Source organism: Micromys minutus (assembly GCF_963924665.1).
Source record: "Micromys minutus genome assembly, chromosome: 9".
In the NCBI taxonomy this organism is placed as follows: Eukaryota; Metazoa; Chordata; class Mammalia; order Rodentia; family Muridae; genus Micromys; species Micromys minutus.
Window position 1 is genome coordinate 40,963,538 of NC_137978.1, and position 16,512 is coordinate 40,980,049.

At 42.9% G+C, this 16,512-nt stretch overlaps 1 protein-coding gene across 2 annotated transcripts in view; it reads right to left on the reverse strand.

Annotated features, from left to right (window-relative positions):
- Positions 1-265: 265 nt before the first annotated feature.
- The window catches only part of THRAP3 (thyroid hormone receptor associated protein 3), a 37,974-nt gene continuing 21,727 nt past the window's right edge, over positions 266-16,512 (reverse strand). For both annotated transcript variants that reach the window (XM_080921178.1, XM_080921179.1), the window contains exons 4-12: positions 14,952-15,854; positions 12,964-13,659; positions 11,132-11,304; positions 10,282-10,393; positions 8,287-8,371; positions 6,542-6,729; positions 3,660-3,855; positions 3,115-3,258; positions 266-1,800 (exon numbers count right to left, since the gene is read on the reverse strand). In XM_080921178.1, the coding sequence (XP_080777304.1) occupies positions 1,579-1,800; positions 3,115-3,258; positions 3,660-3,855; positions 6,542-6,729; positions 8,287-8,371; positions 10,282-10,393; positions 11,132-11,304; positions 12,964-13,659; positions 14,952-15,854 (2,719 nt within the window). In that variant the 3' untranslated portion in view covers positions 266-1,578. The remainder of the gene's footprint in view (positions 1,801-3,114; positions 3,259-3,659; positions 3,856-6,541; positions 6,730-8,286; positions 8,372-10,281; positions 10,394-11,131; positions 11,305-12,963; positions 13,660-14,951; positions 15,855-16,512) is intronic.

A 16,512-nucleotide genomic window follows, 5' to 3' on the forward strand; every position in this document is an offset into this window, starting at 1 on the left:
CTCACCTGAAAGTCCTCTTCCTTCTGAGCCACTGACTTGACCCCTGCCCCACCACGAAGGAGGCTAAAGTCCTGGCTTCTGGCATGGTAGTTAGGTTTGGGTCTTGGAGGTATAAAAAGCACAGAATGCAGCCACTCCATTGAGAGAACAAGAGGTGCTTCTTCCCAGAGAAGGAAGACGGGTGTGTGGGACTTCTCCAGAACCTGTCTACGGCCCCAGGTCACTCTCACAAACAACACACAGTCCATTTATTTACATCTGCCACTTCATTTATTGTTTTTATTTGCAGGAGGAGTTGAAACAAAAATTTAAGGGTTTTTTTTTCTCTCCCCTAAACATGAATCATTCAAGTAAAACCAATTTAACTACTGAAATTAGCAAAGTAAAGGGAAGTATGCACAACAACCCAAGAGCGAAGGCTAGGGGAGGAGGGTGCCGTCGGCATCCAATAGATGCTCGGATGCAGTGGTTCACCTGTGGGGACCGCCACCCCGGAAGGCAAGCACAAGACCCTTTAATGAGGATGTCCCCAACATCTGAAAATGTTTCAACCCAAAACGTAAGGTTAACAAAAAGAAAAAAAAAAAAAAGAAAAAAACCCAAAAACACACAACCCCACAGACCACCCAGCCATAACCACCATCCTTAATCAATCATAGGCGTTTCTTTTCATTTTATAAAAAGATTAATAAAAAATATTGAAAAAATTATTTTCTCATCTTATATTTGTAAAGATAATAGAATTCAGAAGTTTCTTAGAAAACCCCGTCCAGAAACCGCCCTCCAGTTTCCACTCCGTTTGCTGAAGACCAGCAGGACTACAAAGTTTGGGATACTGGAGCTGCTGGTGGAGAGTGGGAAGCCCAGCCCAGGAGAAATCAGACAAGAGCAGGGTGCACAGGGGAGGCTGGGAGCAACTCCATGTGACACATGGCTGTGTAGAAAGGGGACACGAGGTGATCAGAAAGGCCTTAAACTCCTCCTTAACATACAAAACCGGTTTGTACAAAGATCCAAGCAGTTTGGTCCCAAACTGAGGTGAACACTTCAATTTTTATTCACATGCTTTGTTTTCTCTCAAGAATCAGTTGCCCAAATTAAAATCTTTATGCTAATATTACTACATATACCCCCAAAAAAAGAAAAAAGGAAAAATATAAGGACTTTTTAAAACTCAGGACAGGAAGGGACTGAAAACCAAATTCCTATTTAGTTTCAAAGGAAATGAAATTAAGAAAAGTTGGTTTCTAATTGGGGGTGAAGTAGGGATGGGACCACAAAACCAAAACAAAGTCCAAGCATCAGCATCATTCTCCCTACCCTGCCCCCACCCCACACACTACCAACAGCAGGAGCCCAGTGTGTGTGGTCTGTTGGAAACGTGGCCTGATGTAGGCTCGGTGGCAGCATTCTGTCCAGTGAGACGGCACCAGGGACACACTCTGCTGTAGTGGGATTCTGTGTGGCTAGTGGGTTGTGGGGTGGGGTTTTCAGGATCTTCTTGAGGCTCCTTGTTTAGCTCCACCAGCCTCTCCCAGCGCCTTTCTCCAGGGGAAAGGGCTCCATTAAGAGTGGCCCCTACTCAGCTGAGGGCTGTAAACTGTCCTTCTCTTCTCTGTTCTCTGTCCCGCTCTCATCGTCTTCAATCTCTCCCTCCTCGCCACTGAACTTGTCATGGGCCCACTTGGGGCTGGTACTGGATTTCCTGAACATGAACCGTCCCCGTCCCCGGGGGAAGGCTCCTCGGCCACGGCCTCGGCTCATCCATTTGTCGCTGCCCTCGCCTTCCCGGTCATCATGCTGCAAGGAAAGCAGACTGGATCAGTGCTGGTGTTCTCTCCTGTACCCACATCCTCACAGGCAGAGCCCACAGAGAGCCCAGGCCTCAGCCTCCCTTTTGCCTTTCTCTCACTCAAAATGCCGACAAGGCTCAGACCCAAGAACATCAGTGGTGTACCTTAGAACTCTAAGGAACTAAGGCAATAGTGTGAACATTGCGGACAGCGGCAGAATGATAGAACACCTTCAAAAAGCAGGAAGACCAAGGCATCATCTCATTTCACCCGTTTACCCTACTACTATCATTATTATGCAAATCCTATAATTATTTAGAATACCATTTCTCAAAAAAATCTCGAAAGTTAATCATGCTAACATGAAATGGAACTGGGCCATTAGATAAAGAAGAGCTGGCAGAAGACACGCCCGAGGCCCCAGCACTTTCAAATCTCCCACCCCAGGTTGCCCTCTTGAGCTGTATTAAGGAGGCAATGTGTCACAGAAGGAAAAGCAACTTACACCTCCAACAATCCCTGTTCTGAGTTTCCCACAGCAGAGAGCTAACCAAAACATGGATGAATGAGACATTTTGAAAACCTGTACTGACAACCGCATCTAATTATTAGACTTCGTAGTATGAGGCACCACCTCAAAAGCTAGTCTTAGCTTCTGAAGCTCAGCCAAGCTGCTAGCTGCTTCTGTCCAAGGCCGCAATGTGACATAATGATCAGATCAGATTGGCCATGCTCCTTCTGGTGGCAAACAGAAGCAGGGAAGGGCCTTTATAAGGCCCTTCTTTTCACAACAACCCCACACCCAGTCTTCTAGAAGCTTCAAATTGGCTCCGAGCAACTGGGCACAACCCTCAAGAGTCACACAGGCTTGGATATAGGCCTGCTGAATCATAACGAGGCCAAGAGTTACTGACTAGGTAACAGTACAGAGGAGCTGGAATGATCCACAACTTAGGTGAGGGAAAATCTCAGTTGCATTTCATTATAGCAACATATTTTTCTCCTCAAACAGGTCTAGAACTGCCTTTCATATCAATCCAGTAACAGAGGGTGACAGAGAATGGGGGAGTGAGTGAGGAGTCAAAGATCACAGGATAAGAAAGGCAACAGTAACATCTCTTGCTTGTTCTGGAATCCATAAACACCCAGAAGAACCAAAACTGACTTAGCCCTCCAGAGGCTGCACAATCCTAACAGATGCACAGTGCTCTAAGTCTGTGCACACATTTAGGCACATGGTCAGACAGACCAATTAAAGCCTTCAAATGAGCCACTGAGTTAAAGGGCTCTCTGGTCCTTTCTGCTTAGTCCAGACACCTACCAAGTAATACTTCTTGCTCTTAGGTGTATACTCTGGATCCCATTCTTCTTCCCGGCTTCTCTTTTGAAAATCATTGTTGCTGTTGTTGTTATTGTTACCGGAATAGTTTCCTCTGCCCCAACCTCTCCCTCTTGCTCGAAATTGCTGTAAAAACAAAAGCAACAGGAACATAGGTGAGCAGTAGAAGGTCCCCTGTGTTTTGCTAGGAAATTTCCTGACAGGGAATGGAAGTTGTCTCCCAGTCAAGTAGTTTCTACCCATCCCTTTCTCCACCCGCCCCCGCCCCCCAAGCAGACAGTCCAGGGGGTATACATAGCCAGAGGCCTTCCTTCAAGCAAGATCTAAGGTATTGGGGAAAATTCTGGGTTGGGAAGCTATAAAAGGCTTTGGAAGAGATTAAAAACAGAGAAACAAGTGAATGTAGAAGTTTAGGGAACCAAAGAATCTACAACTGACTAGCTCTCAAACTGTAGGCAAAAGAACTGGTATCCTACTGAGATTTAATTAGGACTAGAAGGAACCAGAAGTAAGAGGGAGGCCCTTACAAAGGTTCCCCGAGCTCTGCCGCCTCTTTCATTTGGACCCACGAAGTCTTTGGTCCCCAATCTAGATTTGTCAAAACCTGTGGTGCTCTCCTCCCTCTCCTCTGCTTCCTCAGGATACTCCTCTGCTTTGTAGGAGTGAGATGACTGGGAAGAGGAGGAGGAGGACCTAGACCGGTCTCTTGCTCTGCGGTGCTTCCTACATAGACAAAAAGAAAGAAATCAACACTGGTTTGGCAGCCAGACAGATAAACTACCAAGAAACTAACTCACCAACTTGTCCACCCAACCCAACAATAGACCTGGGGCTTCCTCCTGGTTCTCCAATCATTTTCAGTGATACAACAGTTTCTAGGCCTGTGGTAAATATGTATCACACATACAGAACACAAACAACCACGGCCTCCAGTATCACTCTAACACATGAATCAACAGAGAAGACAAGTAGGCCTGTGAGTCACACTGGCTGGTGCTGGTACCACAGCAAAGCCCCTTTGTTAGTGTGCTGTCACTACTAGTACTAAACAAAACGCTGTGCTGTGGGTGGGTGAAGGGTGTGGGTGGCACTCTGAGGATGAAACACCTTACTGATAAAACAAGTATTCAACAAAGTGACCAGGGAATTCCACATTACTTAGTTTATAGGTAACAGAGCTGAGCAGAGCCTTGATTCAAACTGAATTCTAATTAGCCCACTCCTATTCTAACCACCCCATACAAAGCTCTAATAGGCTGTGCTGTTAAGCCCAGAATCGGCAGTAACTCTTTCTGGAGTAATTTCTCTTCCATTCTCTTCATCTGGGGGAAATTACAGACTAGACAAACTAGATGAATATGATGACTAAGTGTCTATACACTACAGAATGGTACCAACCCTGCCAAAGGGAACAGAGAAGTCTACTTCTCAGTTCTTCATTTATGAAAAGCACTTTGGGGTTGGAGAGTTGGCTCAACTATTAAGGGCACTTGTTTGATTCCCAGCACCCACATGGCAGCTCAAAACCACTAATAACTCCAGTCCCCAGGAGCCAACACTCTTTCTTGGCCTCCTTCAGCACCAGGCATACATTTGAGAAAAACAGTCATACACATTTTTAAAAAAGGAATTTGCCCTCTATACTGGCTGGTTTTGTGCCAAAGTGACACAAGCTACAGTCATCACAGAAAGGAGCCTCAGTTGAGGAAAGGCCTCTATGAAATCCAACTGTAAGTCATTTTCTCAATTAGTGATCAATGGGGGAAGGGCCTAGCCCACTGTGGGTGGTGCCACCCCTGGGCTGGTAGACCTGAGTTCTATAAAAAGGTAGACTGTGTAAGCCAGGGGAAACAAACCAGTACGCAGCACCCCTCATTGCCTCTGCATCAGCTCCTGCCTCCAGGTTCCAGCCCTGCTTGAGTTCCTGTCCTGACTTCCTCCAGTAATGAACTATAGCTCTTGAAAGTAAGCCAAATAAAATAAACCCTTTCCTCCCCAACTTGCTTTTTAGCTGTGGTGTTTCATCACAAAAGTAGAAACTCTTGACTAAGACATCTTCCTTCACCCCCACTTATTTTAATATCTACTTATGAAAAGGAGAAGCTTACACTGTTCTTCTCATGACCAAAATGTGAAAATACAACCACTTTGACTCAGTGCTATTGCAAAAAGTTCTGAGAAGTTTACACTCTAGCAGTCCCCATTTAAGCAGTGGTGGTGCATGCCTTCCAACCCAGCACTCAAGAGGCAAGAGATAGGTGGATCTCTGTGAGTTCAAGGCCAGTCTGTCAAGGCGATACAGAGAAATCCTATCTTGAAAAACCAAACCCAAATCAAAACAACAAAAATGTCAAAACAGTTTTTACTTTTTGTTTTCTGTACAGTTGTACATAGTAATAAGAAAATCATGCAATCAAATAATTTTCCTTTGACTCAGTCACTCAAGCATGCTGTGCCCAAAGGAAGCCAAAAGGGCATCTGTTGGGTCCCTAGGACTGACTGGATGGTTCTGAGTTGTCATATGGGTGCTGGGAATCAAACAAGTACCTTCTGTAAACTGGGGGACTAGAGCGGCTTAGTGGTTAAGAGCACTGGCTGCTCTTTCAGAGGACCTACGTTCAATTCCCAGCATCCACATGGCAGCTCACACACTTCCTTAACTCCAATTCCAGGAAATGACACCTTCACACAAACATAGGCAGGCAAAACACAAAGGCATATAAAGTAAAATAAATAAATAAATAAAATAAAAAATAGAAAAACTATGGAGTACCTTGAGGTCTCTACTTCTGGGAGCTTGGTTCTTCTGACACCTTAGAGTTATTTAGTAGCCCACTGTTACCTTGTTAGGGCTGGTATTGCCCTGTAAACCTGCTTAAGCAACTTAATAGTTACACTGCAACTCAAGGTTGGCATACTTCAGAAAGAACCAGCAGAATTACTTTTTTACACTCAATCCTAAGGTTCTTGTGGGAATTTGCCCCTCTTCACCAGTGACAATGTAGTGCACATTTATCAGCCCAACCTTGAGAGGTAAACAAGGACCAGGAATTCAAGCCACCCCAAGCCAGCCTGAGACACCTGAGAGAAAAGCCTGCCAGTTCAAGTTTGGAACAGCAGAGAGGTTGTTTTTTGAGAAGGTAATTCCTAACCAGTGTAACCAGGACAGTTTTTTGAGAAGGTAATTCCTAACCAGTGTACCACAAAAGCCCAAAGGAACATGCTGTGTGCTCTCATGTAATCTCAATGCTGGAGGGGCAGAGTTTGAGCAGTCTCTTCTACATAGTAACTTTTAATCCAGTCAGGGTTTTGTGTTCAGACTCTGTAGTAAAAGGCAAAACAAAACTACTACCACCAAGACAGTGAGATTACTCCAAAATCTAGGGTGACAGGCAGGGGCATCACATACTTCTGCTTTTTTGATCCTTTGTGGCTTTTCTCTGTCTTTTCAGTTGATCTTTCTCTTGAGTGGCTAGAGTCTCTGGAATCCACCGACTCTCTTGATTTACCTCGCTTAAGATCTCTCTCCTTATGTTTTTTACGACGTTCAATATCAAGGCGAAGATCAACAGGATCATCTTTGTATTTTCCCTCAGCCTGCCAAAAAGATGTCAAAATTACAGTTTTGGGATCCAGAACTGCTGACTCTCATTCTCAAATGTGGTTTCTACTAATGGAAGCCCTGGGGATCTAAGAGCCTCGTCCCAGCCAGGTTTTGTTTTGTTCTCCAAAAGAACAATCAAGGTGCTATCTCTTGAAAATGTTGTATGAATTTTACTTTGTTTCCTATGTCCCAGTAATAACTGGCTAGGTGTTCACACGGAGATGGCCAAAATGAGTACTGAAAGGTGTTTGTATTAGGTTTACAGGAAACGCTTAACTTCTCTCTACCTAAAGCAGCTACTGTGTAGAACTACCCTAAAGTATTTTAAGAAGTAAGAAAAGATAAAAAAGCAACATTGGCCAGATCACCTCTACAATGCCTTCAATAACACCCTGGGAAAATTTAAGAGGGTGAATGCCTAAGATGGTTTCAGGGACACCATGCACTAGGACTGGACTAATGGAAACAAGCCCTCGACAACAGGAAGCTGTCCACTCTATTAACATCTCACATACATGAACCATAGACTTCCTGATGCAATACTATTTCATTGAAAATAATAGCAAGAATGATAGGAAGGTTTATTATTTTATCAATCTGCTTCTGAGAGGGTCTAAGCCAATAAACAGACAAATAAATGACAACAAATGACAAATGCAGCAACCGCTCCTGGGGCCACTAGACAGCATCACTGAGTAGCTAGCTGTTGGAGGCATGGAGCACAGACTTCTGCTGCTTCACTAGGGCCAGGCATGTGGAAATAGGGAAAAGGGAGGGTAGAAGACCAGAGATTGCACAAGAGTGTCTCTCAACATTTTCAACCAAAAAGACAAATTTTTTTGAAAAAAATTTAAGACAATATATTTTTAAAAAAGGTTTCAGCAGCACAGAACAGCCATCTTTCATTTCAAGTTTCAACTGTATATATAAATAATGATCAATTAATAATATTAAGATCTTAAAAATTCCATCCATTTATTTTATAGTAAGAGACTGCATGAGTTTAAACCTCTTAGTAACAGTGTTATGTGCACATCATTGTAAATACAGCCAGGCCATTTTAAATTAACAGTAACTGACAGATGATATGGTACAATGTTAGGAAAAAACAAAAAAGCGCACCAGCTGTTGAACACAGTGTACTGACTTTAGATATGAATATTTCACTCTGCTCTGACATGCATGTCTTTCTGAAATCATGGTTGAAAATAGTGCATGTAGACAGTTGATTTGATAATACTTACAAGCAGAAAAATATCACAAAAAGTTTCTTCTCTCATCATGGGCACTTGTTCCAAAACGCCTCTCTTTTTTTTCTCAAGCTCACCTCAATAGACTCTGGGGTCATTTACCATATTCTAACCACTTCACAAAGGTTGTTGATACATTTTAATAAAAATTAACCCTTTGTAGTTCATTTTTAGAATTATGCCCATCCTTAAAAGAAAAACACAAACTTAAGTAGAGAGTAATTTAAACAAACACATTTCTGTCAAGTTCATGCCCAACGCACTCATTTGTTGGAATTACTGATCAAAGCAACAGTTCACCTTGTAGCCAGGTTCCCGTGGACTTTTCAATTCCTCATGAGTCAAACCATGCTTTCTGAATGTACTGGGGGAAATGTCTATCCTCCTAAAATTAAAAATATAGAAATTGTATACTATTCTACAGAACAATATTGGTTATCATTCTAGATCCTAAGGAATGTAATGCAGTCATAGATACACAGTTACTTTTCATAGTTTATTGCTTTAGCCCCAGCACTGGGGAGGCAGAAAGAGTTCCAGGATAACCAGGGCTACACAGAAAAATTCTGACTCAAAAAGCAAACAAAAAGTATCAGTTTATTTGTATTTGCGTGTGCCTGTGCATTCATGTGCTCACCTTTAATGCACAAGCTACAGCAAGCAGGGAGGTCAGAGGACAACTTATGGGAGTTGGCAACATGCAGTTTTACTGGTTGAGCCATCTTGACAGTCTAAGTTCTTTTCTTTCTTTGTTTTTGAGCAGGGGAAGGGGAATTGAACTCAAAGCCTTGCATATATACTAGGCAAGCACTCTACTACTAAACTATGGCCCCCAGCACTCCATTCTTATTTTGTTTTTGAGACAATCTATGAAGTCATACATAGCTGTCCTGAAACTTGCTATGTAGACTGAGCTGGCCTCAAACTCAGATCTGTTTGTCTCTGCCTCCCAGTGCTGGGAGTAAAAATTTTTATCGCCATGCTCAGCCTCTGTTCCTTCCCAACAGAGCTACTGGTTTGCAAGATAGATTCAATTTTAGATCTACTGCCCTGACTACATATATATGTTCTGCTAAACTCAAAGAGCAGTTTCCATCTTGAGAATCTGAGTGTATGGGTTCATTATTTTTCTGTGAGACTAGTTCTAGTGAGAAACTGTCCTAGGGGAACAGACCCTACCAGATGCTGTACCTAAGGCTGTTTTTACAAACTTGGTCTTCCCCTGTACTAATCTGATCAACTACTAAGGGCTTACAGGTATGATCAAGTTTGTTTTCATACAAGATCTTCATGTGCCTGACAAATTCCCAAATTACAAGTTTAATTAAAAAAAAAAAAGATGATGATGATGATTTATTTCTCTTTCCGTCATCTTGGCACCTGTGGAGGCCTGCTGGAAACAGGATTTCTAAAAAAAACTCAAGTATGTCTGGAAGGCTGTGATGCAAGGACATTTTTGCTGGCTACAAGCACACAGCTCTTCTTAAAATTGAAGGTGTTTATGCCAGAGATGAAACTGAGTTCTACTTAGGCAACAATGTACAAAGCAAAAAAACAATACAGTGACTCCAGGAGACAAATCAAACAAAATAGAGTTATCTGGGGAAAGTACTCAGGCCCATGGAAACAGTGCTAAATTCCAAAGCAACCTTTCTGGAAAAGCCATTTGACACAGAATCTGTGTGGTGCTGTATCCATCCTGGATTTAAACTATTGAAGAGTAAATAAATAAAAGTAGATTTGTGCTCTGATTTAGACAAACAAACAAACAAAAAAAAAAGATTTATTTTATGTATATGAATGAGTACACTATAGCTGTCTTCAAACACACAAGAAAAGGGTATAGGGTCCCATTACAGATGGTTGTGAGCTACCTTGTGGTTGCTGGGAAGAACAGTCAGTGTTCTTAACTACTGAGCCTTCTCTCCAGCCCATTAATTACAAGTTTTAAACTTGCTGGACCTTACTTTACTTAAACCCCTTGAAGTAAGACAATTTTAAGCTTCTCCCTTAACCCTCTTCTCCAGCAACTCCTCCTAAACAAAATATATAAAATATATAAGGTTGCTTAAAAGAAGTCAGTGTTTATTCTTACTACAGGAACATGAGGTAACTGGACCCAATATGATAAAACTACAGCCTTCAAAGCATTCTTTCTACTTTCAAATACCAATGTCCCCAGATATTCAAGAACCCGAAAGTATTAGCCTAAATTTTGGATCAAAAGTACATTAGTGAGTACTTTACAAATGTACAAAGTACATTACAACCCCAGTGTAAGGTTGAAGACCTCACCTGTGTATCTCTGGGCTTTTCTTATTTTTAGCTGCTTCTTGTTCACTTCCTCTCTTTAGGTATTTAGTAAAGCGTTCATGCAATGTCATTCCAGAGGATCCAAAGTGATGCTCTATTAAGATTCAAAGAAATACATTAGTAAGCTATCAAAGGCAGATACAATGTTCAACTCCCCCAAGAACCTATAGCCACAGAGATACAACTACTCAAGTATTCACAAGTATTTAAAAAGGAAGGAAAAGCAGCTGGTTCAGAAACAATCCAATGTTGGGTTTCTAGTTTGCTCTCATATCTTAGGAACATGATACAAGGACAGAGGACCCTGGTGCTCACCTCCCTTTGGGGCACAGGACCAATTACTACTGGACTTTAACTCTAGATTGAGCCTGTAGCCAGCCCAGTTCAGCTTTCTGAATCATTGTTCTTGGCAATTTCTCAACCTGCCCAGCTCCATTTTCTCAGAGGCCAATAGAAAGTGGGAAAGAAAGGTTGCTGTGCTCCCAGGACACAAGTTTGCTTTCTAGCACCCTTCTCAGACAGCTCAAAAGCAAATGTAACTCTAGCTCCAAGGGCATCTGATACCTTCTTCTGGTCTCCATGGGAACCTCCCATCCCAAACACATACACATAAATAAATGTAAAACAAATCTTTAAAAAGTCACTCTTCATACTTTTGTGTTGAAAATTTTGTTATCATGATTAAAGATTGCTAGCATTTCAAAACACTCATGGAAATTTCTTGCTGAAAGTTGTTCCTTTAACCTAGCCCGCAGCTTCAAAGACCCGAGACTTCTTCATTCCCTAGTCATACTGTTTTAGAAAGACAAATATGCAGAAATAATCAACTTACCTTTAACATGGTGAACAATGGTCACTATGTGCTGGGCAAACAATTCTGAGGGGCTACGCTGAGACTGAGCTGACTGTATGTGCTGGAAAATGGAACGAAATTCCTGCTCCTTTTTGTTGCTATGGACTAGATCCCGACAGAGCTTTCGTTCCTGAGCCAATAAGCCACTGGGTCTGAAAAACAAATACATGGAGATTCAATTTAACAAGAGATACAGAAAGTCAGAATTCTTTAACCATAAAAACATTCTAATTCTCAAGATAGCTGGCTGTGAACTTGTGTTTTCTGCCTCAGTCTCCTCAGTACTGGGACTGCACAAATGGGACAGCCTTTATAGGCTCGTGTGAGGGTGTAGAATGCTGGGCATCAAAACCAGAGCCTTGTACATACTAAGTATCTGGGTCTTTGAACACTGAACCATAGCTTCCTCTCATTTTGTGGCAGGGAGGGGAAGATAAAAGTGTGTGAAATACACAAGTAACAGTCAGAAGACAACTTGTAGGAGTCATTTCTTTCCTTCCAAATCACCAACCAGGTTTAGTGAATCTTGCCAACCCTCCTTCCTTTTTTCTTTCTGAGACAGTTCCAAAGTTTTTCTGTTTGTTTTTCCTTTGTTTTTGAGACAAGGTTTTTCTGTGTAGCCTTGACTGTCCTGGAACTAGCTCTGTAGATCAAGCTGGCCTCAGACTGCCTCTTCCTCCTGAGTGCTGGGATTAAAGGTGTGGCACCAACTGCCTGGCAATTCCAAGGAGTTTTAAAGCCTATCCACAAATGTTCCTTCTGTTTTCTATCACATTACAGCTAAGAAAAGGTTGGTCCAAAATTCACTGAGAATCTTCAAGTAGGGAAGTATCAAACCTTAGTGACTGTACTTAAAATTTTAACAATGAAGATACTGTAAACAATCAACTATGACAATCGGCTATGAAGGTCATTCAATGAGGCAACATAAAGAAGCAAAGAGTAAGGCTGGTGAGATGGTTCAGTGGGTACAGGTGATGGCCACCAAGCCAAGGCCCACATGGCAAAAAGAAAAAACTCATTCCCACAAGATGTCCTTTGACCTTCACATGCATGCTATAGCATGTCTGCCCCCCCCCCACACTTTTTTTTCTTTTTAAAGACTTATTATATACACTGTAGCTGTCTTCAGACACACCAGAAGAGGGCATCAGATTCCATTACAGATGGTTGTGAGCCACCATGTGGTTGCTGGGAATTGAACTCAGGACCTCTGGAAGAGCAATCAATGCTCTTAACCACTGAGCCATCTCTCCAGCCCCCCTCCCAGCTTCTTAAACAGAAGTGGAAAGAATGGAGCGTAATGGAGCGTGTGGCTAGAACACCACTCAGGCAAAGTTCCAACTGATTGGGTAGATTAAGTCAAAAAGCAGCCAGTCTGGGCTCTACCATGCTTTCCTGAAGTTAGAGGAAGAACGGAAGAGGCTGAGTCCATTAATTTGAAGTTTTCTGATATTTAATAGTGGCAAAAATAATCAGATTCTGGTGACCCACATAAAATAAGAGACACAATTCTCAAGTGTCTTCATAGGTAAAAGAGACAATGTGGGTGGGAGTTGGCTTGAAGGGAAAACAGACCAAAATAGTCGCTCCAAGTTCCCAGAAACAAAGAAAGCCAGCCACCAAGGGCTAAAAGATTCTTTACCCCAACAATGCTCATGGGCCAGCATCACTCTCCACTCCAGGGACAGATATAAAGATGCTGGCACTGACAGGTGGCAGCAAAAGAACCTTTCCATCCTCAGAAGACTGGATAAGAAAAACTATTTAGGCCATTAGAGCCCTGAGGGTCAACAAGGAGCACTCCTCACCGTGCAAGGTCCTCATCGAAGGAGTCCATCCGGACATTGACCTGGGCCTCCCGAGTAATGGAAAAGGAAGACTTCCCTGAGGAAAAGTCTCCTTTGTTTCCCAGCTTGTCACGGCTCTCAGATGTCTTCCTTGGGGGAGGCGATGAACTTTTCTCCTGGACCGCCTTGTATGCAGTCACCCGGAAATTCTTTTCTGGCACAAAGCCCCTGTGTCCACTGTCGCTCCTCTTGGACCCTCCACGTTCCTCCTTTCGGGATCTCTCTGTGAAGGGCTCCTCCTCCAGCTCCTCCGCTTTCCTCTGCTTTTCCTTCCCTGCATGCAGGCTCTCCCACTTGCCTGACTTCTCTTCCTCTTGGTTTTTGCTTGCACCAGCTATGACTTTAGACATAAATTTGGGCTCATCATCAAACTCTGGTTCCTTCCTTCCCTTACTTTTGTCCTTATCTTGCTCATCCATCTCCTCCTTGTGGAAGTCAGCCATCTTTTTCTCAAAGTCATCCCGGAGCTTATACCTTTTGGGCGACTGGCTGCCTCGGAAGGGCTTCTCAGTGTCCGTCTTGGGAGCAAATGGATCAGATTTCATTTTGACATCAGCATCAGAGAAGCCCCCTTTATCCTTCAGCTTCTCTTTATCAGAATTTGTTTGTTTCTGCTCCTTATCCTTCCCATTCTCCGTCTTCTGCTCTTCCAGATACCTAGTTATAAAGACACAAAGGAGACACACAGAGGCTTCCTAAGCCTCCTGGCTCTATCACAGCACCTGTTCCTGCTCTGGTTTCAAATCTCTGAGCAAACATACCTATCTCCCACTATTTATCAGAACTGTCTACCTGTTCTTTTCTAATGACTCCTAATAATTTATGAACCCTAATAATTTAAGAGTCAGTGGAACTGTGCCTTATGAAAACCAAAAAACTAGAAGAACAAGTTATTTAGGATACTGAAATTGTTTTTTACTTACCTGCAATGTGGTCTAAGGGGAAAACAACTAAAGTCTTACCCCAACTTTCACTCATTCATTAAAATCTGCTTTCAGCAAAGCAAACAGAATGTTCAACCTTGGACTGTTTTGATTTTATACAACTCACATTTGGAAATACAAGTCTCAAAAAGAGACTTCAAATTTGCTTCAAGTCACCTAGAAGATCTACATAATGAAACATACTGTGAACACATAAAAACAAAATACTTGTTAATGGGGGAAAGAGTACAAAGGAAGGTGGCAAAGTCATTATTCTCCTAAATAAAAAAGCAGGGACCAGATTCAAACCTACACTCAGTCCTGACAAGGACTAAAACATACACTGCAAAGCAACCTAACTGCAGACTTTGAACATATGTAATTATGGGCAATTAATGGGCAACACTAATGAACATGGCAAAGAACCATAGCACAGCAGGTACCAGAGAAAGTGCTAGCAAGATAAATAACGGAAGGAACCTCTTGCTGAGTCTCCCTTGACTAAACCTATCTGGCACTTTTCCTGTAACTTCTGACTACATACAATCCACATAGAAACAATTCTTTATCACCCACCTTGGGTTTTTAAATAATGGCTCTCCTGGATTAACTCTTGGCCTTTCCTATTTTGCTCATTCTCTTCAGTGTGGCTCTTCATCATGTACATCAAACATGGCAAGATGGTGGGTTCTAGAGGTTTATTGCTCCAATGGCCAGTCATGTTAGTAAAGACGTATTTTTTGGTAGCTGACTCTCAAACCATTACTAATTTCTAGCTTAGATTGGTAGAAGCGGGGGGGGGGGGGGGGGGATCACTGCAAACTAGTCTAAAGAAACTTGCATTACAATAAATATTTAGAAAAGCTACAGTTAAGCTAAAGGTTTCCTTGGGTGATGCCTTTAATGAAAAGGTAAGGAAACAGGTACCACCTTATCACTATTAATCAGAGCAGTAACTCGGGCATTATCATCACAATTAAGCTGCTGGCTAGTGACCACTTGGGGATGGGAAAATGAGATACTTACCTTTTTGTGTACGCTGCTCCTCCCGAAGAAACGCTCTCCTCTTTCTGAGATGAACCATATGCAGAGCCAGTGGCTGGTGGACTCTTACCCACAGGGCTCTTTTTAGATGGACTCAAAGACCCAGAACCATGGTCAAACTGACCTTGGTGTGCTCCAGACTGATATCCAGCACCACCTGACATAGATGAGCCCATCTGGGATGCATTAGAAAGTGGAGGACTAGGTTTTGGCACAGGGCTAGGGCGTGGTGACCTTCGCCTAACCACCACAGACTGGAGGGGGCTTTTGAGAGCTGGACTTCTCTCCCGGGGACTCAAATCAGAAACTGAGGCCCGAGATGCAGAACCAGTGCCATAGGTGGTGGCATCTGGCCATGGTTTTGAGCTCTCAGACCCTTTTATATCTTGAGAGCTGCCTCCAGAGAATGTCTGCTCCTTAGCCTCATCCCCCTGGTTATCGCCAGCTGCCTGAGATGGCCGGCTATCCTTGGAAGAGGACTTTTTCTCTTTTGTAGACTTTCGCTTAGACGACTCAACTCTGCTGTGGTTGGAGGACGACCGGGAGGATGAGGAGCGTCTTGACCTGTCAGAGGATGACTTATCAGAGTTCCTAGAATGGCTCCTTGACCGTGGTGAAGGGGACCTTCTCTTTGGGGACCGGGATCGAGAACGGCCCCTACGAGGGCTGTATGCTTGCCGGTAGTTCTGCCAATTGGAACGGTAGTTTCCATAGCCACCTCGGTTATACTGGCCCCAGGGATAAAAGCCTCGGTTTCGCCCACGGAAGTAATAGGGCCTCCTGTAGCCTCTGTTGTGACCTCGGAAATCTCGATTCTGATATACTCTGGGGTGATTTCTTTCTCTGTTATGAGCTGGAGAATATGATCTGGAACGAGACCTAGAACTGCAGAGAAAGGGAATGGGAAATTTTTTTTTACAGAGCATTTTCATTTTAAAAAAACTGCCAACAAAGTTAACACTGCAATTCGTACAGTTCTGTATTTATTTTCCGTTTTGTTGTAAAAGTAAGGGTATAAACTTTCCCTCAATTTTATAAACTAAATAAAGACTACAGGCACAAAACACTCAATAGGTGGCCAGAGGTAAAAGCTCTATGTGCAGGTGAGTACTGGTGACTACCTGGGTCTCTGGCTCTAACACTTCATTCTAGTTTCCTTAATAGATGAAAGTCTTACATAGAAGACCTGAGGTTGTAAAAGCACAATTGTAGCAGCTTGCCATCAAACAAAGAACACAGCTATTAAAAAGCTCAAAAGAATCTGCCAAAATCAGGTCAGAAAAACATGAAACACTACTTTTGTGCTAGAGACTGGAAATGGTTTAATTTAGGTCAAATTTCTGTGGCTGAGCTTCATGATGTCACTGAGGTGCCACAAGGTGGCACTATCTGACTGTAAGGCATTCAAGCACAGGAACAGTCACTTCCCCATAGTGTGAATGAACATCTTTAAACTCATCAGCAAGGCCAGAACTGTTATTTTATTTACAGGGCTGTGATGGAGCCAAGGTCTACTGACAGAACCACGAGGACTCAAGGATAC